The following is a 24,235-nucleotide window of genomic DNA, read 5'->3' as shown; positions in this document are numbered from 1 at the left end:
TGCTAGCTTATTTGCAAATATGTTCAGCTGTGCCGATGGTATTATAAAAATTGGCGAAATTAAAGCCCGTGCGGCCTTCAGCTAACACTCAACAAAAGAGCTAAATTTAAAGATTTTTGCTCTGTCAACAAGGCTAAAACTTAAACTTTGCATTTGCATAAAAAAAAAAAAGTTCCATTATGAGAATTCGTGTATTTAACCCACTTGTCTCTACGATTATCTAAAATGTTTGCAAAGCTCTATGAATTTAATTAAAAACAATATTTAATTTATTAAGTAATAAATTGTTGCAACAAAATAACTGATCTAAATTATTATCCCCTGACAACGCGTACGTTGGCTCCACTGCGGCGATTCTTGTTTCCACGTCGCACGTTTCCACTTTTCACGTTTCCACGTCGCACATTTCCACGTCGCCCACTTCCACGACGCACATTTCCACGACTCACGTTTGCACGTCTGGCATTGCGGCGTCCAGTGCTGTTGCCTGAGGTGTTTCCATTGCGATTAGCGCGAACGCGACGCACATTTGTGTACCTCAGATTACTAACGCGCACAGTTTTGCCACCTGTTCCCGTTCCGGTTGTTCCCGTTCCGGTTGTTCCCGTGCCGGTTGTTCCCGTGCCGGTTGTTCCCGTGCCGGTTGTTCCAGTGCCGGTTGTTGTAGCCGCTGTTGTTGTCGTTGTTGTTGTGGTTACACAATCCACATGGTTCTCATTGCCCGCTGCCTCACAGTCGGTGCATCCAGCTGGCAAATCGGGATCAAAAGATGTGCAGGCCACCGCCTCGCTGTACCTCACATGGAAACTGGCCAAAATGGCAAGGCTCAGGACAATTGTTGTGACTCTCATGTTATTGGATAGTTGCTTCAGAGAACCGTATAAGATTTTGATATGGATTGTCTTCGACGCGCCGCCTTTATAGCCAAAATATCGATGGATTATTTGCAAATGTGCGCAGCTGTTTTAAGATACTCTTTAAAGTTTGATAACTCTTCAATTTAGGGGTCGATTTGCAGGCAAGTAAAATAATACGCATCTTTTTCAAACAGATCACCTTCAATAAGTTGAATAACCAAAAGTAAACAAATAAATAAAGAAATTAACAAAAAGTGGGCCTTGAGCATTTGTTAATTAGTTCGCATTGATAAACTTAGGGTAAAAGTATCTGAAAGGATTACTTTTAACAGATTTGTACATTACATTTACTGGTGTTTTTTTCTTTAAGTTTTTCAAATGTTTTCCTCCAGGCATACAAATTTGTATAACTTAAAAATCAAATAAAAAATATTCTCTTTCTCGCCAATTAACTTTGTAATTTACCGTGAGAGTTTCCAATGAATGAGCTTTTGTATCTCCATATAGTTTTAATTATTATGACGTCACCTGCATTTTCAGAGCAAAGCAGAGACAATGCCAGTGGCCTATTTGATTCCATTCAGTTGGAGTTTGTAGCATGTACTGTGGTGAAGCTACTCTAGCAATACATATCGGGTAGCAACGGTGACGGCGGTTGGCAGCCAATCTTCACAAAATAATTCGGGAAGTATTCACCGTGGCTCCTCGTGGTTGAGTTAGCATGGCAGGGCGGGATCCTCTTGCTCCCTAGCTCTTTCGGGTGGGGGGGTTCTTTTTGCCATGTCTCGACCTGCATACACAATTTTATTTTAGGATCCCTACAGAATCTAAATTGAAGACCGATACTCCGAAGAAACAAAATCTCAAACAGGCATAACTTAACGAGCACTAAAAGTGCCAATAGAATGGTGATAGCTTTCATTAGGGCACATATATTCCGTAGAGGCGAAGTCTTGGATGTAAGCTGACTCTCGCGTTCGATACCCTCCCAGCCATGATCTTCAGCGTTTAAGGTTTTGAAGATCCCAAAAAAAACATTCTTCTACGACATTATATCACCATGTCACCAGGAAAGAAAACTTAGCAATTCATATTCAAAATCCGTAATTAATATTTATTATAAACAAAAGCATTATTCAATGAAATTTAATCCTTCAGTTAGATAATCTGTATCTTAGGACAAGTGGCATTAATGATTCAACAATAATTCAGTAACTAAAACTAGTCAGTTAATATTTTTACAATGGCTCAAAAATTCTTAAAAAAATAATTCATTTCATAAACTATTCAGTTGATATTTTTTCTTATTGCGCAAAATTAAAAAAATAAATCTCAAAATTTCGCTAAAGTGCATTTAATAATTATAGAATAAGGCTAGGCAATGAAAAGGAATGACAATAGTAAATTGAATTAAAGTGATATCGGCAAAAGAAAAAAAAATGTATTATAATAGAGTCAAGATCGTTGTAGTTGATGGTTAATTATATGGTCGAAAAAAAATATGGGCAACAGAAGGTTAAGCTCGAAGCGCATGGGCAAATCGGAGCGCAGCGCAACCAGCTGATCAGCGAATACAATTATACATATTTGTGTACATATATTTGATTCCGTTAGAAATCTTTTCTTTTATGTTGCTTCTGTTTCAGCTAATATTTGAGCGGGGTGTAGGTAGAATCAAAGATGATAAGCCTTCACCAGACTGACACGGCCATAAACATATTGATCGGAGCTAAAGCGTAATGCGAAACAGAAAGTCGTAAAAAGCTCAGCAGGTGCGCATGTCAGCTTGGCTGTGCTTATCTGTGCCAAAATAAGAAAATATAATCAAAACAAAAGGTACAGACTTACATGTATTCCTCGATGAAAGGCCTTCCAGCGGAGAGTTTGCAGCAAATTTTATTTTTTTTTTTCTTTCATTTGATTTCTTTTGTCTTCTGTGGGGCTTTAAATTGTTTTGATTATTTATTATGGCACAGGAGAATTTTTAAATTGTGAGTACTTAAAAGATACTCTCCGAAATTAAGTGGGAAAAATTAAAAAAAATATAAAAAAAATTCAGAAATGACTTTGGACTCTACCCCAACAAGAAGGGGGATAAATTTACACTATTAATTCTTTCTATATATATAAAGATATACATATAGATGTAAATTTTGTTTTTTTTTCACTGCACTTGCACGAGGTTTTTAGAGGGCCCTACTAAATGCACTTTGCGCAAACTTTTGGAAGTCTCTCACAAGATTTAATTAACTAGTTTATTACTAAAAACATTTAACAGCAATTTTCACGCATCTGCACGCTCCGGCCAACTTAATGGGCGATGTCATCTGGGCTTCTGATCAGCGGCGCGTCAATGGGGCCCAAAAGGCTACTCCCTCTTCCGGATTCCAGACTGTGGAAACGGCGCCTGCCCTTTCTTGCTGGCATGAGCAAGGAAATGGCAGCTGATCCGCAGTTGAGGCTGACGTCTATTTAATGGGGGCAGTAATGACATTGCCGTCCCAAGAAATTACAGTGCCGTCCAATGGGCACACGTGGCGGTTGCCTCAAAATAAGTGGGTTTTTATGTCAGAGACGGCGGCGGCAAGATTGATTCCTCCAAAAATTACTTTCGGCAGGCAGGCAAGAACTGGTTAAACTGTGACCAGATCTTGGCACAAAGAAATATATGCCGGTGAGGTGCTGGTGGCCGGGTGGCGTAGCGAAAGGTTATCATCAAACGAACAAAAATTTATTTCGCCAATCGGTTACTTTTAGGGTTTTTCTTTTTATTTTTTTGTTTTTGGTTCAATTTAGTTGAAATTTAAATTAAACGAATTAAACGACTGATGCCCGAACTTGTTGCTTTTAGTTTAATATTTTGGTGGGGCTATGTCCGAACCGCCGTAGCCAGACCTTCGATGGTAAAGTAATTTTTGACAAGAAGGGTTATATCCGGGACCTACAGGCTTATATAGGGTCTCAGAGCTTTTTTCTTTCCCGGATTAGATTGAAGATAGCTGCGCTGCCAACGTGCACGCAGGCGGTTTATAGCAGCGGCAGAATCATTCACAGCTGACCGTGACAGACAAAAGCTGATCGCTATAGCGTCGTTACACAAACGCAAGCTGTTAGGATCGCTTACGCGGTTTAATTTAAATAGGAAAACTGCGACCATTACAAGTTGGAGCCGATCTCTGAGCGGTTCAGCCATGGACTATACTGGAAATATTTATTTGTACTCGATTCTCGTGCTGCTTGCACGGCAAACGGTGATTATTTCTACAGCGACTATAATTTAATTTAATATAATATAATTTATTGAGTAACTTGTGCAGCTATCGATTTGTATTCCACCCAACCACTGCATTGAGGACGTAAGTGCGCAGCTTAATTTGCATTCGGTTCTACTTTTTGCATTCATCCCACTTGCAGATGGAATATAGCGATGCCAAGGAACGCTTTGGGTATGTACTTTCGAAATATGCCGAGCTGCAAATGAAAATTACCGGAGTGCCGTTGGGGTAAGTTTTGAGCAGGCATTAAAATTATGCAGACATATTGAGAATTTTTTGACGCTGTCGACCGCAGTTTGCATGGCAAGCTCGTCACGCACGGCAACATCGAGGAGCAGCATATAGTGTTCCAGCTGATGGACAACACGCCGCACGACGTCATTCAGAGCTGCGTGTTCGTGGTTAGCAATGCTCCCGGTGAGTGCGAGTCCATTGTGACTGTCTGCAACACATTTCTGGGGCGCACACCGCGGCCTCTGCTGGAGCGCAAGCCATTGACGGTCTGCGAGGATGGCGTGCGCGAAGCGGAAGTGGATGTGGAAGAGGAAGAGGAACCGGATGCCGAGGACACCGAGGTTGCCAATGAGGGCAAAGAAGCAACGTCAGCCACGGCAGCCACGGCAACGGATGTCGATGTGACCAGCGACAGTGAGCTCATCTAGACCTTTGAACATATGGATTAATTCATGTTAGCTTAGACAAAGCTTTAACATTTTGCATCTCTATATTCAAGGCTACATATTAAGATTATAGAAAATGATTTCCATAAGAAATAAGCGTTAATTTTCTTAACCATATAATAAACTATTTGCTCTAGAACATATTCTAAAATTGCCTAAACCGAAATTAAACAAATAATTAATATTTTTAATTCGTCAGAGTCGAAGTTATACGGCTTAACGGATTTTGATTAAGATCGCGGTACTTGACTAACGGTTGCTCTTAAGGAAGAGCAACAACTTTTTACGCGCCTTTAAATTCCGTTAACCGCCAGCCCACAAAAATGGCGCCTGCGCCAGAGACACATTCAAAGAGAACCCTCTTAACATTGAGGCACAGTGGTCTGATATATGCATATTTATTGTCAGTTCTTCCAGCAAGTAGTCTTTCTGAAAAGCCTGAATTGACGGAGAAAATAACTTACGTACATAACTTTTTTTTCTTTAACATAATAGTTATTTTAATTTAAAATTAAACAAAAATTTGTTTCAAGTTTTAAAATTGGGTGTTTTAAAATTAAAATTTAAAATTGAATTGAATTAAATCGTTTTTCCGTTGTTTTGTGTGTGCACAAAATGTTGACAATTCGGCAGCACTGTTGCAGTCAATGCCACCACCCACATCCATCTGAGAAGACTGGGAGAGCGCTTCACAATGAGAGCGAATCGGAGCAGCGGCGTGTGCCAAATAACAGTAAACAAACGTAGCACATGCTACGCCGACGTAAGCGGCAGCGCCAAAGCTGAAGCTGCTGCTGAAGCTGCCTGCCGCTGCTGCTGTCGCTGCTGCCGTCGCTGCTGCTGCTGGCTACGCATCGCCCTATCAGTTGATGTCTGGCGCCAAAGCGAACTGGAGCAACGAAAAGACAACAATAGCTGCGCTCAGAACTAATAAGCTGCAGAACACGAATGCCTCAGAGAGAGAGCAAAAGCATGTGCAAGAGAGAGCGAGAAAAAGAGAGTATGTGAACCAAAGCGTCTATAAGGCAGCAATAGTGTATGTGTATGAGAGAGTGAGAGAGAGAGAGAGAGAGAGAGAGAGCGACAGAGAGAGAAAGAGAAAGAAAGAACCCATTTGGGTACGATGTAATTTAGCAAGACCCGCACAGAATTTTTGGTGGCAAACGGCGCTCAGTGCTCAACGTGTCGTCGTGCTGTGAAAAAGTCGTACTGGAAATTGGGCAGTTCTCAGACAGCGCTAGTCCACCCACCGCCAGCTGCTCGAACCCAAGCTGCTGCTACACTACGTATGCGGAATTGCCGCCGGTTGTAAAAAACAGCAGAGCAAACAGTTTTGCATAATATCTATAGCAAATATAAATAACAAATAAAAGCAACAGCAAGCGAATTAGTGTTTGAACGCAATCAACAGTTTAATGTTTTCAGAAATATTACAAAAAAAAAAAACAACAACAATAACAAACAAATGCTTGTGAAGTGCAGCGTAAAGCGATTTGTCGCATTTTTCTAATTCACATTCACCCGCAATTTCCGCAGCCAAAACGCCGCTCGTGTTATCAGGCAGGCAGAATAACTTACAGCAACAAAAACCAACACAAACAATAATAATAAATAATAAAAAAAAAACAATAACAAAGTCAGGCAGAGACGTCAAAAAATACTTGAAAAGTAAAGCAAAAGCAATTTGCGGCGAAATGTGAGTGCATTTGCTTTTGACGCCAGCGCCGCAGTCGACGCACATGTGTGTGTGTGTGTGTGTGAATGTGTTTAATAGGTGAGTAGCTTTTGTTATTATGTGGGTGTGTTTGGATTTATCTACAGCTCAGCTCAGCTGTCGGTCTAATTGTAGCTTTAGCTGTGTTTGTGGTTTTGCGTAAACAAAGCGACCAAACATAAATACAAACAAGAAAACAAAAAATAAAACACACACAGACTTACCAACAGTCACACGAATTAGTGGACCAAAGCAAAGCAAAACCCCCGATGAGAAAATTACAATATTTTTACCCTTGAATGCAAATGCGTTGTATTGGCGAGGGGCTGGGGCTGGGGATGGTGCCTAAAAGCACTTTACTTTTGAACAACTTTTTCGCCTCAAATTTCATAAATATAAATAAAACGCGGCGACTCTTTTTTTTCTGGCGAACACGTAAATTACTTTTTAAAATTGTTTTCACACAGTTTCTTTTTTTCGCTTCATTTTTTTTTTGTCTCTGGCTCGCGGCAATTTTCTTGTTGCCCTTTTGGAGACCCGCCAAACGGTCCAACCCCCCTCCCCAGGTCGACGGTGAGTCAAGTCGGTCCGTTAGTCAAATCCATTAAGTTTTTTATTTTTGTTTTTGTTTTATGTACAGAACGTTGCCCCATGTCAAGCACATCTGTCTGGACAAACAACAGATCTCTTAAAATCATTTTGGTTTTTTTCTGTTTTCACTTTATTTTTTAAGGATTTTTAGGCGTAATATAACTTGTTGACCTATTTAGGAGCTATTTGTAATTTTTTTGTTTGCATTAGACTTCATTTAATTCCCATATTACTTATGTTTTTATGGAGAGCAACAAATTGGTCGAGAACCGTTTGGGTCACTTATGTTTAATCCCTAATCCCCTCATTTTAAGGGTCTTAAAAAATTGGTTTGAGAGCCTACACCTTAAATTAAGATCGCCTAGATTATGAACCTTACTTTGCTATAGCATTAACTCAATTTTAAAGTTAAACATATATAACTTTGTTCAGTAAGGGTCTAGGCACCTACACTTTGCTAAGTGTATTAGGTTCAGCCGTAGGCTATAAAAGGTGCTTTCTTGCTACACTTCTCAACTTTTCCCATAGGTTTGGTCCGCTATTGTGCGCGGCTTAAGTGGTCCAATTCGATTCCTTTTTTACTCATTCGTATATGCGTTTTATACTCATTCGTAGAAGCCGGCGCGTGTTTCTGTCGTTTGCCGCCGTTCCTCCTAACTCGCCATATAAATGTACACACATACATACATACGTGCATGTATGTTATGTTGGTCGCCCGTCCTATTCCTCTACTTAGCAGAGAGCTGGACAGTCGTTCATTGGCTTTGTGCGGCCCGCAGGCGGATATTTGTTTTTGTTATTGTTCCTTCATTCTCATCAGCGCCGTTTGGCCTGACTAGCGTTTGCTCTGCCTGCGTCGCCCTCATTGCCCACTCGCCTCGCCCCGCCTCGCCGCGCCTCGCCGCGCCTCTTCTGCCGCGGTTCCATCATCGGCCATAAAATGGTGTCTCTGCGCACATTTCGCTAGTCGCATTCTCATCTGTGACAGGCTTTTGCTTGGTTTAACCTTGCCTTGCTTCTGATTTTATGGCACACACCGTGCGCAGCCTGTGCCCATCGGCCTACAGCGTCCCTCTGTCAGACACATTTACGCAATTTTATTTTGTTCCACAATTTCTTACGCATTGCTTGCTCTCGATTTTTGGCAGTGTGCGGCCATTTGGCCCAATTTTTTGTTTCATTTCCTTTTCGGCTGCTTTTGCCAACTTCATTTAATCAGCAATTCATTTATTAAAACGCCACGGCTGAAAGCCACCCAATTTTGATTGACCTTGAAGTATTTTCTTTTGGTTTATTGATTCAGTTAGCTTTCACGCATGTTGATCAAATTGCCGCTAATTTGCTGTCGTCTTACCAAATTGTTGCCTAACATATTTTCATGTCTATTTAATTGCATTGTCCGTTGTGCTTTTGGCTCGCTTTTTTGCTTAAGGCGCTCTTTTAAAAGCTTCAAGAACGATAAAATAATTAATTTAGGGTAAAAAAGACTGAAATGGCCTTTTGACTAAATGGTCGGTAAATTGATTAACGGTACGCACCTACACCTCGCAGCCAGGTTCCGTTCGAGAACCTAATTTCCGAAATCCATGGACCCAGGTTTCGGTTCAAGCCTTGGTTTTTCCTATATTATATATTTAAAACTATAATCGAATCCTGGATTTTTAAATATTTTCAAAACCGTAACAAAAAAATACACACTTAAATTCATAGGTTTCCGTCTTACTAAAAATTTTGCTGATTAGGTCTTACTATTATGTCGAACTATTTAAAAAAAGATGTGGTAAAAATAAGTAAATATGAGCTACAAGATTTACTTAATCGGAAAAATGCAAAAGATAATCACGAAACTAGTGAAGCTGGCTGTCAAAGCTGGCGATCATATTTAAAAGCTAAGTTAAAACTAAAATGTTTAGCAGGTTGCGTATACGCGCCGTGTACCTCATTTAACAAGCAATCGCTGCCATCAAATATTGCTCATAAATATGTTTAAAAAAAAATGCATTTCAAGCCAGAGCACAGAAGCTATTAATATTGACCCGAGATTCGAAAAAAAAACTTTGCTGAGTGGCATACAACAGTTGAGGGATATTATGAAAGGCAGCCGCTGTCGCCATTGCCGCGGAGAATCCTTGGCCAGGGAAACAACCTGCTCGCTGTTCGCTTGCCGTTCCGCAGGAGACGCAGTCTGACTTTTAGTTGCCACATTTTTGTGTTTTTTTTTGGCATTTTATTTTATTTTTTACTTTTAAGTTTCGTGTTATTCCATTTGGCTCGGAGACGCCACTGAGAGCAACGCGAAAAACTTCATCTTTGCCCGTTTTGTGTGGCGCTTATCCATCTTACCCCATTTTTAGCCGTGCTTTTCTCGCCAATCCTGTCGATAGAGCTGCTGCCACATTTTCTTGGCTTTGCGCTTTTGTGTACAGGCCCCGACTGGCTTCTAGTTGTTGCCTTTGACTTGGCCACCACTTGAGGTTTTTTTTTATTCTGATTCCCTTAACGGGATAATAACTATTGAAGTGGATAAGCCGCTCGACTATATATACCTAGACTATTTATGCATTTCGTAAGAATTATGCTGATGATACGAAAGCTTCTTCAAGTTTGATAGAGTGCTTAAATGTGTAGTTAAAAAACGAAAATGGCTTTACATAATTTCGGAATTTGTTGTTTTCAATGAGCTTTGCCAAATGATGCTTGCAAGAAAACCTATTCTCTGCGCTCGTTTGCGCTTCGCCGTGCAACACATAAATTTTTTGCAGCACGGTTTCTTTTTCCTACGATAACCCTCCCTTTTTGCACACATATCCTGACCGCATTTCGTTGTATTTTTTTTTTGTTGGTCGTTGGTTTCGCTGATTATTCCTTTGCGCTATTTTTAGTGGCAAACATTTATTTTGGTCGCTGGGGTTTTTGCTTGGTAATTTGGCCACAAAGTTGACCCTTGTCTTGGCGACTGTGTGCGAAAGCAAAAATCGACATCGACTGGCAACAATTGAAAGCCTTTGGTCGGGTTTTGCATGCGGAGCCAACGTAGGCAACGGCAATTGTTGTCTGTTTTTATATCGATTATATAATCATCGATGGGCGTCAGTGCCACGTGGACATGTCACGTAATTACATTTTCTTTCTGCCCATCTACTGCACTTTTATGACAATAACTGGCAATTACATTACGTATACGCGGCGTGTGACGCCCGAGCAATGAATATGGCGAGGCAAGTGTGTGAACTTCTTTTGATCGAAGCCAAAGTTAGATAACACTGTTTAACGGCCAAAAAGAACGACATGAAAAGTTGTATAGCCACATTTCACACATTTCCCTGCGACCTACCCTCGACCATCTGTCGTAGTCGGCAATTTGGCTCCATAATTGAATTATTTCAGAAGAAGTGTCGTACAAGAGCCACTCATTGAGTTAATTTGCGACAATTTGTGAGTTGAAGCAACGACGTCTGCGCTTTTGTTTTTACTGCCGTCGTCCTTATCGTCCTGCTGGCCAGTTAATGTCGCCAGTAAGCTTAAGCGAAAGGATTGCCTTTTCTGCCCGGCTCAAGTCTTGCAAAATATATATATAACATTTACCTGGCCAACCCCTGACCACTTGCCCCACTCGCCCTTTCCCCGCTCTGTTTGTTAAATTGTGCGGCAACAAAAAATCCTGCCACTTGGCCAACAATTTCAGCTCGGTTTTGTTGTGTGCGTTTAATTAACATAATTTGATTTGTGCACTGCCCGTTCCACTGTTTTTTTTTTATTTTTTATTAAAATGAGATGCACAAAAAGATTTCAATTTATTTGACATAATTTAATTTTTGCTTGTTTTGTGAATCCAAGCGCAATTTAATTTGCCAACAATTTCAAACTTTTATGCAGTTACATTTAGTTAGATTCTGTGAGGGTTGACAGTTTTAAAGTTTGACCCTCTTTTTTAATCCCATTACAACTAACCGGATTTGTTTGTTTCTAATTACATCTGCTGCAAGCCTCTCTAGTCCAACTGCAGTCACAGGGGCAAGGGCTTTAAACATGCTGCCCAGTTTATTAAGAACTTAAAGCTTGACTGCTTGGCGCAGCTGTCAAAACTTTTCCACTCATTCACCCAAACTCGAAAAGCTCATTTTGGCTTTTATAAAACTTTAATTTTGTGTTTTATTTGAAGGAGTTGAAGTTTTGCTTATTAATGAGCCAACAAATTCGGCGGGTACTGAAGTATTTTGATCTCCTTTAACATTTCTTCGCTTGTTTTTTATTTAAACAAGCTTATGCTTATCAAGCATAAAAAAGCTTAAGGGCAGCCTCTAAAATTCTTTAATTTAAGTTCTTTTTTTGGCTTAAGCTGGGCTGGAAGAGTTTAATGAGCAGATTTTATATTAAAGTCGACACCTTTAACTCTTTTAACATGCCAAGTGCTCAGCTCTTTTTGCAATCTAGTTTTATTTATTTTCAACATTTTTAGAACTTGTTTTTTTATGTTGAAAAAAACTTACGGGCAATTTGGCAAACTGCAGATCGGCAAACTGGGAAAACTTTTAACCAACAAATGAAAATATGAAGAAGAAAATTCAGCAAAATCTGAGTTTGTGGAAATTTTGTGAAATGTAAGCAAATTTTTACGCTCGCAGGGAGAAGGGAACCTACACAAAAGTCGCAGCATGGAAATTTCCGGCTTTTAGTAACTGTTATGCGACTTGATGTGAGTGTGTATATACATATATACATATATATGTATGTATACAGGTGTCTTTGTGTGTGTGTGTGTGGCCATTGCGCGTGAGAAGTACTTACTTTATAAATAAGTGCTCATGAATGCATGAATATTTTATGTATAAATGTAACTATATATGTATATAAATATATAGGCAAGGTAGGTAGCGTAGACACCCTACACATTTTACCTGCCCTTTAATCTAGCCGACCCAATGGGAATTGACTAGCTGCGGCAGCACCTTTCTATTTGATGTTACAATAGCAGGCATGCTAAGCTAGTTCTTAAAAGCGCTGACAAACAGATTTACTTTGCACACAATGTTCTTTCCACTATAGAAAAAAAAACTCCAACACATTTTATATGATAACTATGCATATAAGGTAACTATAATTCCATATGGTTATGATGGGTGCAGCTGGGCTATTACCTACACATACAGCAACAAATTTGACAAAAAGGACATATGTTAAGTGTCTGTCTGTGTGTGTGTGTGTGCAAACTGTCTGTCGCTCGTGTGTATTTTGCGGTTTTGCAATTCAAGACATGGCTACCCAGTCCCCGGCTAAGGATCACCCACACCCCACCCACACCTACCGCTGCAGTCGTCCTTAACCGCGGCTGTTGCTGTTGCTCTGCCGGCTGCTTAAGTGCCCAGGCTCAACTCAGATGCGATGCCTGTTTCCGTAGCTCTTATCTTACTGTGTATGTGGGAGAGTTTTTTTACTCGTGCTGAATGTGTAGAAGAGTATATTGGTTTTCTCGAATTCTTTCCAAATTATATACACACGCCAGATAAAGCGTCAAGATTATTTGACTGCGCTGAGGGCGTGGCAAATGGTTCAAATGAATAAATATAAGATATGAACTCCTTTAAATATATATTCAAAAATACTTTGGCAACGCCCCTGCTTAAATCTGTAATTGAAATGTGAGCGAGTATTAGGCAGTCGCCTACACCCGACGGCAACAATCTAACTTGTTGTATCTGTGCGAGTCATCAGCGATTCTTGCTCTTCATGCCATATAAAAATCTATGTTACATTAGTTCGTTAGCTTTAACCGCCAGTGTTGCTGTTGCCTCTTCACATATTGTGTACACGAGTATTTTGTTTGTTTTAAGGGCCGCTGCTGCGCTTTTGTTTTGTGCCGTGTTTGTGTTCGGCATTGTGTGGGACTGAAGTGCCAGTGCTTGAGGTTGCCAGGCAAGCTCTACGACAGTCAGACAGTCAGACAGAGCGACAGACAGACAGGCAGACGAACAGACAGACTGCCAGGCATGGGAACATACATGTCCTTTGTCATCTGCTGGCATTTAGTTACGGCCTAGTCATGACAGGCAACAACAGGCGCACAAAATGTGCGCAAAAAGAGCCATAAACATTTTTGCCGGAGTCCAACTTGTACATTGCTCGTGTACATTGCTCGTGTAATTATGCCAGAGCTGCTGTCAGGTTAGACGCCAGCGATGCCAGGACTTGACTTGACTTCTGCCCTTATTTAACGACTAATCCATGTAGCTCAGCGGGCTTTGCAGCTGTACCGCTGCCTGTAGCTGCCGGGCAAACTTTTGCCGCTGCAAACAGCTGCAACAATGCCATGAAAATGCACTAACAAGCCTCAAAACTAATTAATTAACGCCAACGGGCCTTAATTCGATTTAGTTAATTCACTTACGCTGACTTCAGCTCAAATTGTCGATTATTGCATTAAGCTGGTGACAACATAAAACATTGTGATATACATTTTTTTAATCAAGTGAGAGTTTTGGTCTGAATCACAAACAGGCAACGGCGACCTTTATACATAAATGGATTAAAAATTAAAGACAAATAGCACAATCAAATAACAGAGAAGATCTCGTAAAAGAGATAAATGGTGTTACATCGATCTTTAGAAGGGTTCAATCATGAGCTAAAGAGCTCATTCCAAATTCGCTCGCTATCACTATCAAATTGTCGAAGATATAGATTTTAATGATTTGCCACGCCTTCAGTGGGCGTTGGTTGATGCGAGTCTCAAGCTTCCAACTTCAATTAAATATCGTTCATTCGGACAAGCAGAGGAACTATCGGACGTTACAAAAAGAGCATAAAAATAGGAATTGAAGTTCACATATCCTTTATATAAAGAGTATATTTTAGAAAATCGCCTGTAAACATTAAATTTGATAACAAAGTCATTCATGCTTAGTCATTGAATTGATGCAACAAAATTGCCTTTTAATTGGATTCGGTAGCTCTTTCATTTCAGTCGTAAAATACCAATTGATAAATCGTTGTTAACTGGCGCAAAGTCAATGGGCTATACTTTCGGGCAGGTTTGCCACTCGAGAGACCCGACGTGTGCGAACTGAAACTATAAACTGCGGCATACGCTGCGTATGAGCAATGCGAGGCGACAATTAAACGGGAAAGCGGCCAACGTCACGTATACGCCATGTGACACTAGTTTTCGTGTTTAATTACCGTTTTTATGGCCTCAGTGGGCACGAAAAATGATTCGCGGCAACATCAAAATGGACCAGGACTAAAAACGAAAAAAAAAAAAACAAATATGAGTACAGAGACGAAAACATATGAACAAGTCGTTGGTAACGGAAATACTGCAGGAGACCCAGGCACAAATAGGACATGCAATAAAAATGAAATTAATTACCTGTGCGCCGCAGAGCTGGTGTGCTATGTAGGGCTTCCCACACACACACACGCATGGCATGTGCCACTGCGATAGCGCCTCGCTGTATGCTACAAGTTTTTGGAAAACTTTAAGGGTTTGCCTTGATATCGAAAAGTTCAAGAAAAGAGTCAAACTGAGCGAAGACTTTTCTGGCGGAATAAACCAGACTAAAAAAATAAATTCCACTTCGACTTGGCAAGGAATTGTGTACACACACGCACACGCAGGTGTACACACGCACACATGCACATGCACACTCGCAGCGTAGGCAGCAATAAACGTGTGTATAAATTTCGGGAAATGCTCGAATGGCGTCAGCCAACATTTGAATAGCACGCATGTGCGTGTGGAATTGTGAAATAGTTGTATATACTTGTTTCTTGTTAACGTGCCACACGTTGCCATTTCGTTTCGTTTTGTTGTGCTGCGCTGGTGCGTCAACTGTTTGCTTTTCCATTAACCATTTCACTTTGTGCTTGTTATCGCCACTTCTGGATTCAATCAATCTTTCTTGCAACCACAAACAACTTTTGCACGGCAACGCCAACACGGGCGCCATTTTATTTGCTCAACCTGCGCTTTGAAGTTGCCACCCGCCCGCCTTTGCTTGCGGTTTAAGCAGCACACGCCGCGTATACGTAATGCAATATTGTTGGATTTTCGTTTGTGCTTCCTCTTAAGTATCCCCAGTGCTTCCTTTTGTCATACAGTATTTCCTAGCTGGCAACCATTTCGCTACGTTGCCTACGCAAGCCAAACAAAACATTAATCTATTAGCTGCTAATAGATTCTTGATATGTAAATTTACATGCCATAGGCCACTAAGTGAGCCAACAAAACGATGGATAGCAGCAAATATTTAACCACAATGTGCGTAGGTCGCACGAGGCCTAGCATATTCCAGCTGTTTCTTGCCCAAGGGAGTGTGTGTGTGGGTGTGTGTGTATGTGTGCACATGTACGTGTGTGTTGATTTTATTCTCAAATGTCCGTTCTAACACTTTTTGACATGAAATATACATCCTAATATTTTTGCGGCTTTGTAACAAATTTAGAACAAAAATTGTTGCATGTTATTTATGTTACTGAATCAGAATTTCACAATTTTTACTTCATTTCTGTTTGATCTTGTTAGGTTAAAAAATAATAACAATAAATAAAGCACATAACTAAAAAGATTACCTGTGCAAGGTGCGAGCTCGGTGCTCCACGTGTTAGCGGTGTTAGCTCACTTCAAAGGAAAAATCCCACTTGTATTTATTCGCTTATATACCCTTGTAGAGGATATTATAATTATGTCATGAAATGTGTATCGCATAACCCCATAAAGTATATATATTCTAGATCAGCAGCAACAACCGTGTTTATGTAGCCATGTCCGTCCGTCCTTCTGTCCGGCTGTCTGTTTCTATGCTCATTAGTCTCTTAGTTCTCAAACTATCGTTTTTTCATTATTTTTCATTGGTCCGTCTCTCTGTTGTGCCCGAGCGGACCACTACATCATATAGCAACAACCGTGTTTATGTAGCCATGTCCGCCCGTCCTTCTGTCCGGCTGTCTGTTTCTACGCTCATTAGTCTCTTAGTTGTCAAACTATCGTTTTGAAATTTTTCATTGGTCCGTCTCTCTGTTGTGCCCGAGCGGACCACTACATCATATAGCTGCCATTATTACGAGCAGTCGAAAAGAAAGTTCTTGTATGGACTGCAAAATCAATATCGCACCACTATTCAGATATTTTCATCAAACTCAGCACTTACGAGCTTCACTATTCTCACATATCTCCAAAAGCGAATTATCTGCAAGGGTTTTAAATCTTCGGTGTACCGAAGATATTCCTATTTTCTCGTTTTAATTTTTGAACTCATCTTCATTAGGTTCTTAGACAGCTATATGTTGATAGAAATGGGGTATTTCCTGGCGTTTTCCATACATTTTGAAGTCTGCTTTCTAGCTTCAACAGCCTATATGGAATGCAAATGTATAAAAGCCAAAGTATCACAAGTAGTCACACATACACACACACACGCCCACACATACTCACCCAAAAAATAGCCCCTGCACGTCCTTCAGTTGTGTTCGTAAAGCGTTAAAATTAAAATTCTCTCGCTTGCGTCCATAAAAGCAATTTCAATTGTAGTTGATAATGTCATCGATACGCATCTGTGGGCTTGTATATCTGTTGGCCATGTCCAGGCGCAGATTTTCTCGGCAAAGCCGCAACCGCAACCGGCCGCATGAAAACTTGTCCTTGGGTCCAGTGCGGCTCGGCCTGCACTGGCAGCCGCATGGCAAGTGGGCGGCATATAAAAACGCGGCTCATGTTAGCAAAAGCAAAGGACAAGGACGCAACCGAATTGTGCCTGCTGTAATATAAGTTATTTCTTCCGCAATCAGAGCGTGGTCATAAATTTGTAAGGAATTTTAATTCGTGTCCAAAAACCATGTTTTATTGAACTATATTGTGGGCCTTTAAGCGATTTGAGCCTAGCAAAAAAATCAAAAAAGCAACAAACACAGCTGAAAACAGTTTAAATTTAAAAACCAGTTCATATAGAATTTTGTGTTGTTGGGAAATGTTTGAACCAGCTGCCACAATATAGTTAAGTTTCTGCGGAAAACGCACACAAACATTTTCATTCGCAAATGCAATGAAAATGAGAAAATCAATGTTAGCCCTGGGCAAAGCAGACTGACAATTTATGCCACAATCAATTCAAAAAAGATGCTCAACTGATTTGCAACACGTAACGCATTTTAATTGAATTTTTGTTATCAGAACGCGCATAGAATTTCAATATAAGAATGATTGACTGCCAGCCGGACAGTGCGTGCGACGGGACGCGACGCGACGTTGGCCGGAATGTCAGCTGTTCAGCTGTGACGAACGCACAATAAATATGCAAAACGCGAACGTTTGAGATACTCTTCAAATGCATAGAATGCTCCTCCTCTTCCAGAGGATGCGCTGCTTGAGTTGCCACAAAATTCTCACACGCCCACACAATGTGACGGCTGACAGACAGCGTCCTGACATGTGATTGATATGCAGAGTGCGAGCGTGTGTGTGTCCGTGTGTGTGCGCAACAGGATGTAGCAAAACGAACTCATACAAATGCAAGTAAGTTTGCTCCAGTAGGAAGTTAGCGACTAGCACTTACCCTGTAGTCAGAATATACCAAAGCACACGGCTATGGCCAAACAGGTAATAAGTGCAATCTTAGCTGTATAAGCCTATCGATAGGCAAGAAAGACACACGACCTTGAAAGTGCGATCTCGGGGTATCGGCGAACAAGCTGGATAAAAATGATATATTCATACTGATAATCGATTAGACTCAATGGATATATTTAAATATGCTATGCAAACCAAGTTTAACGTCTTACAATAACCGCGTGTAACTCAAATATCCTTGGTTCGCAAGGGATATTTACGGATGTTATGGATAAACAAAGATACATCTTTTCTACGTTTTCAACGAAAATAAAATTTGAAATTTTAAGCCTCGAGCTGTGCCAGAATATATGCAATCGAAGATGACTCGTACATTTGCATATGACATTATATGCTCTTCTCTATCCGTTTTCACTGGGTATAGGGCTTAAAAAGAGTTGTGTTCAAAGATAAAAGTAAAATATTTCATACTGGCGCACAGAAAAGATACATTTAAAGCACAGTTGGCGTCGGTACTTAATAAAAAGGAACTTGGCAGCAGCACATCAAAAGGCACAGTATCAACTACTTGAAATCATTTAAGTTACTTGCTTTGGCAGGCTTTCTCTTTGACAACATTTGTGTCGATGATGTTTTAATTTATGTAAAATTATGTAAGCAAACGCTGTAGCTGCTGCCTACAAGCGGCATCAATTAGACACATTATTCGGCTAGAGGCGGGATGGAGCGGAGTTTGATTCAATTTAAACTGATTTGCACGAACCGCTCCAGATGCTGTGATGTGCTAATTCACAGTCTCGCTTTATATACTAAATGTAAATATGCTGGCAACAGTTTGGCTGGCATTAGCGCTCTTTTGATTAGCCAAAACACGCGCTCGTCTCTTCCTCCCCCCCTTCTGCAGCACTCAACTTGTTAAAGTCACATGCGAGCGTTAGACAAATCGACAACTAAATATGTCAATAGTTGTATTTATAGGGTATAGTATAATTAATTAATTGTTCAAACATACGATATACCGCATACGCTGCGTATGCATAACTTTATTGGTTCAGGCCGGACACACGCTTCGTATGCGTGACGTCGCTTGCTGCTGTCAGCCGTCAGCTGTCAGGTCTCACTGATTGTTTACAAATTTGCTGTGTACTTATTTGGAAGTTTTCATTTAGTATACCCTCTATCCGCTGTAAGTGGTACAACAAGGGTATTATGAATTTAAGCAAAAGTTCGTATCCTAATATTAATTCATGATAGATCAAGAGAATTTTAGACGTTTTTACCGTTGGATATACCTTGTGTGTACCCTACACTTTTATACCCCAAACACATTAAAAATTATTAAGGAGGGTATAAGAGTTTTGTTCAAATGTACATATGTAAAAGTCAGTCGGACCCTATAATATGCATATATAATTTATCGCCAGTCTCTTGGCAGGTATTAAGTTGGTTGATTAATATAAGTAAATTGATTGATGGCAGTCGGCGTGACTTGCCAAATAAAACCGCTATGGTTATTTTAAGGAGTTAACTTTATATATTATACTCGGCTGCACGGAGATATGTTAAACACTAATATGAAGAATATAGTCTGCTGATTATAGAATTATGCCTAACCAACATTATCCTCGAACAAGTTTATTTTAAATTATTGATGGCTCACCCCGTTTAGATTGGGTTTTCTTTATCATATCTCGGAGCTTATAAGAGCCAACAAGTTGGATATGTGGGTAAATTCCACACAGATCCAGCACATTTTGGTTTTTAGATACAATCCCTACCCCTACTTTAAAAAACTTCGAACTTTTCAAGTTACAGCCCTTCGGTTTGTTGTTTACTCATGTTTGAATGCCAAAGGCCCGGAAAATTTCATAATAATCAGAAGATAAGCAAAGCAGCATGCAAGCACGCATTTGCTATTAAGTAGGGGCAAAGGTAAGATGAAGTACAGCCTCTCAGTATAGCTCAAAAGTAAGTTTGATTGTCTTTGTTCTGAGCGCAGGGTATCTCCCAGTCGAGCATTTCCCACTAGACACTAATTTTACGTATTTGATTTGCATTTGAATATCACTGAAACTACTTCAATTTCGAGCACTTGTTTTGTTGCACTTTCATATGCAAAATTGCAAATTTAAATGTCGCATTTCTTTTGTTTTTAGCACTCGAAACAGTTTCCAAATTTTGTACGAGTTTGGCATTTGAAACTTGGTCTGATTTTCAGTAGATCCTTTGCACAAATAAACGACTGTCCATGTGAGTGGCATGTGCAAGTGCATAAAGTATGTAAAAGTTGAGTTTTGCCACCGACTCGTTAGCCAGTTTTCCTTTCCACAAATACATATACATATATTTTATATTTATGGCTTGGTAACAACAAACTTTCGCACAGCTGAGCTAAAGCGAATCCTTTACTTTTGGTATGTTTTATTTCTGTGACATTTTGGCAATTTATTTTGCTCGTTTACTTTGCCAGGCACAAATTGCTTTGATGTTTGGCAATGTCTCAAACAAATTTGGACAGGCTGTTGTTTTTTTTTTGCTTGTCGCGAGTGTGTATGGTGTGTGTTTGTGTGTATTTGGCTGGTTGCAGTTATCCGACGTGACTGTGGCTGTTAACTTTACGGGTGTGTGTGTGTGTGTGTGTGTTTACGCTGCACTGGGTGTTTGGGTGGGCTATTAACACATCAGTGTTCAAATTTAACGAGCAGTTTTGCCGAATGCAAACGGCGCAATAAAAGCCAAGGGTAGGCGGCCGGAACTTGTAAAATATCCGGCATGTGCAGGCAAACGGAAAGACGGAGTCGAGTATGTGGCCTGGCTTGCCGCTGGCTTACAGGCTGCCGCTGCTTGTTCTTGCCTTATAAAGTCTGATGGCCTTATAAAGTTATATACCTGCCTGTTTGAGTCAGTGTTTGTTTTTTTTTTTTTATTATTTGCCATCGAAGAAATATAATGAAAATGTTGCAGATATTCGCCTCGTCGCCTCCGCTTCCGTTTGCCATTTCGTTTTCGGCTTAATTTACCCCTTAAGTGCTGCATTTTGGGATTTTATTTCGCTGCTGTCTGTTCAGCCATGCATTATATAGATGTTTACGTACATACTTACATATGTGCATGTATCGCAAGTACATCCTCTTTTTCTTCTCTTTTTATGTTACATAATCACGTAGCGCATCTCCAGTGGCACATTAAGTGTGCGAACCGAATGTTGGTTCATGGCTTTCAACAGCTGTTCAGCTCAACTGTTCAACTTCAGCAGTTTGTTGCATGCGCTACATGTTTGTCGTATGCAAAACGATTCGCATGCCAAATTTCCATAGCTATATGTATTGCATATATACATATTTTTGTGCTCATGGACAGTGCTGACTTTTATTGACTCCCAGCTGGAATGTTGCACAAATAAAACGTCAATGTTGACATTGCATGCAACACAGTTGCAAATACCTGAAACACTGTCCAGTGGCTTCCGGCATTCAGAAATTGAGTTCGATTGAACGTGAATATTGTTTTTGTTGACTTTCACGTTTCAAGTGAGAACAGTTTAAAATGTTCAATTGCATTTTTTACATTCTAATATTTGCATTTGAATATTTGTATTAATATCTGACACCCATTTAATAAGCCAAATATTACAAATAACAAATATCAATTTAAAGAATTCCATAAAAATGAGTAAAAAGCTCACGTAAATATTTCTTACATTTAACTTCCTTAAGCGTTCACATTTGCTTTCGTTTAATATAAACTCTTTTGAACTGTGAGCGAACTCTCCATTTAATACACGATTGCAATATTAAATATGTAAAAATCTTGGCAAGGCAAAGGAAAACCTTGCAACAGAGTGTCATATTTCTGACTTCCATAAATGAAAATTTCAACATATGCAAAATATTTTCATTCGACTAGTGAACGAAATGAAACCAGAAACTTTGCTCTATGGGGCCTCCTTAACTTGTTATCCATCTGTCATTTCTATGAACGGCAGGAGACCAAGAGCCAAGAGGAGCAGGAGCGCTGCCGTAACTATAACAACATCCGCAGAATATCTATCTATATACATGGATAAAGCATTTGCTCAGGTGAAATGTGTGCTTAATGTATTATTAAATTTGTTCGTGCCGCTTAATGGAAACGGAGTAGTTTGGTTAGTCCAATCAGTAAACAGGCAGCTCATATATTCCGTTCGCCCGGACTCAATTTTGCCAGCGTATCAGAAATTCAGAATTCCCCAAAGTGCAATACTTTGTTGTAGCCGTAGCCGTAGCCGTAGCCGTACCCGTACATTTCACATGTGCTACGTATATTTTCAGCTTAATATTATTGCCAAGCATAGAAAGTATCTGAGTTACAGCACAATGTAAGCGCACAAGATACTTCTGAGCATAAATATTCAACATAACTTTCCATTCCCTCGCAGTTGTAATTTAATACAATGTTGAGCTGCACGTTTGCTGAATTTAAATTCAACTTCTATTTTAGCTCGTATTTCATCTGAATTTAAGTTCCAGCTTTAACTTTAACGGGCAGCTGCCAACCTTAAACCTTATTGACGAACTTTTGCACATGTTAAAGTATATAAGGTAAAAGGAAAAACACGAATTATAATTGGCAGTCCAAATGATCCTTAACGTCCTCTTCCGTTAAAATGAATGAATCTGTGTTTGGCATATGAATAAAAAGAGCAAGAGAAATGTGCTAATTGACTGCAATTAACTCAAGACTCTTCTGTGACTCAATTAACTCGCATCGACTGCAAATGAATGTTAATAGCCAGCTGTTGGGGGCGTCAAACGGCTTTGGGCTTAAAGTGAATATAATTATGGCCAACTCGTCTCCAGGCAACGAGAGCTTTATAAAACCAAGTATATTTTTATGCATACTCATGCATTTGTATGTGCTTCAGTCTGTTGGCCATTTATCTAGTTAAATACAAAAACTTTCTAAACTTTACTAAAACTAACTTTTAATTTGTGCTTAACGATATTTTCTCTTCTATTCCTTTTTTTTGCAGATAATGTTTTATGTTTAGGTAAGTCATAACGTGTTTTATTTATATTCATCGGAAACTAACATCAACTCCGACAATAATCGATATAAAATTCTACTCTTACTTAAGTTGGCCTTGTGCCGTTGTGCACAGGTACGCCTTCAGTTTAATTAGGTAAAATTAATGCCATTATAATTAAGCGACTGTCACGTTCGCCATAGTGTAATGCTAATTAATGGAAACAAGCTGCCAAGCAACTGAGGCGTTTTCAACTGCAAACTAACGTGGCCAAGACCTGGGAAATTATCAGTACGAGTGCGTCGGCGCTTTCTAGTCTCTGTGGGAAAGACAATTTTTTTGGTCAAGTAACACGCATTTTGCGGTTACCATTGACCCACATAGATGCGTGTCCTTTGATAAGCGCCTCCACAACGAGCCACTCGGCATATAGTAAAAAATGAAGTAGGGTCAACTAAAAAGCCAATAAATGCAAGGGCGACGAGTCGTAGCGCTGTGCACCGATAAAGCACTCGAACAATGATGCAAGTCCACTTGACTTGATTGAAATCGTAAATGGAAAATCAACAACAACATTTTCCCTATGGTTCAGCGTTGTTTGACTCTTCGTAACAGCCTGAAACTGGCTACAAACTAATAAAAATAAACGCCGAAAGGCAAATTTTGGGGAGCTGCCATACATCAATCATGTACGTCACATGCAACATACCACACACACACACAAACACCACACACACACTCGCGACACACAAACAAGCATGCATAAATAGTTGGCCAAATAGCGCTCATACGCACTGTTGCCCTCGCGCTTAATATTGTAGCCTGCTTTTAAGCGCTGGGGAGGGCTGAGCAAATGATTTTCATAAATGAAATTTATGTACGCTAAAATTGTTTCGTTGCTTTGGGCCCAAAGAGCATTAAGTTGCCACAGTTAATACGCCATGGGAGCAGAGCCACGCTCACTGGCCCGCGTGCGATGATAAACGCGCATTTGTCGCATGATAAATAGCGCCAAGGCAAACAAATAAACTTGCAAATAGACAGACTAGGGGGCGATACGAAAAAATAGAAAAAGAAAAACCTAGCTGAATTCCATGTCGGTTGGGTTATGTTTGGGTCAAAGTGCCATGGGGAACCGAACGAAATGACGAACCGACTGCCGGGCTGCTTGGCCACAGGCCCATTTGCATGGCGTGTGCGCACATTTGGGACGCAGTTAATATACGTTGCTGTGGTGCTTATTTCTGTTGTTGTTAGTTTTGTGTCAATTTCAACTGTCAATTGGTCAAATATGCAATTAAACAATTGTTTATGTGCACGTAAGCCAATTTACTATACAAGTAATTCTATTTTATTGTTTATATTTGCGCTCGACTGATTTATATTAATTGATTGGGCTCATGAATAAGTTCAGTTGCATTGACTCGGTGAAAACTCAGCGGCTCTGCGGGACGTTTTAGTTGCTAACAAGCAACAAAATTAACACCGAAACAAGTCTGGATAATTTGCGTCATTCCAGGCAGCGAATTCGCCAGCTAACTGCCATAATAAT

The 24,235-nt window shown here is 40.1% G+C and overlaps 3 protein-coding genes across 4 annotated transcripts in view; 2 read left to right on the top strand and 1 right to left on the bottom strand.

Annotated features, from left to right (window-relative positions):
• Positions 1-314: 314 nt before the first annotated feature.
• LOC135437154 (period circadian protein-like) lies at positions 315-942 on the bottom strand. Its single transcript, XM_064695017.1, has one exon. It carries the CDS (start codon positions 849-851, stop codon positions 315-317), a length of 537 nt encoding a protein of 178 aa, XP_064551087.1. The 5' UTR covers positions 852-942.
• A 3,082-nt stretch (positions 943-4,024) lies between these two features.
• On the top strand, positions 4,025-4,966 carry LOC135436294 (uncharacterized). Its single transcript, XM_064693862.1, has 4 exons — positions 4,025-4,108; positions 4,175-4,213; positions 4,272-4,360; positions 4,428-4,966. Exons 1-4 carry the CDS (start codon positions 4,049-4,051, stop codon positions 4,792-4,794), a joined length of 555 nt encoding a protein of 184 aa, XP_064549932.1. The 5' UTR covers positions 4,025-4,048; the 3' UTR covers positions 4,795-4,966.
• Positions 4,967-5,984: 1,018 nt separating this feature from the next.
• Pde6 (phosphodiesterase 6) overlaps positions 5,985-24,235 on the top strand; it is a 67,169-nt gene continuing 48,918 nt past the window's right edge. Inside the window, exons 1-2 of one of the 2 annotated variants that reach the window (XM_064693859.1) lie at positions 5,985-6,586; positions 22,690-22,707. The gene's annotated coding sequence lies outside the window, so the exon portion shown is untranslated. The remainder of the gene's footprint in view (positions 6,587-22,689; positions 22,708-24,235) is intronic. The other variant, XM_064693860.1, reaches the window with a different exon arrangement.

The sequence above is a fragment of the Drosophila montana genome, unplaced genomic scaffold (genome assembly GCF_035044405.1).
Source record: "Drosophila montana isolate Dmon_TW-CO22-7 unplaced genomic scaffold, ASM3504440v1 contig_3733_1, whole genome shotgun sequence".
NCBI classification, from domain to species: domain Eukaryota; kingdom Metazoa; phylum Arthropoda; class Insecta; order Diptera; family Drosophilidae; genus Drosophila; species Drosophila montana.
This window is presented reverse-complemented; position numbering and strand designations above follow the sequence as displayed.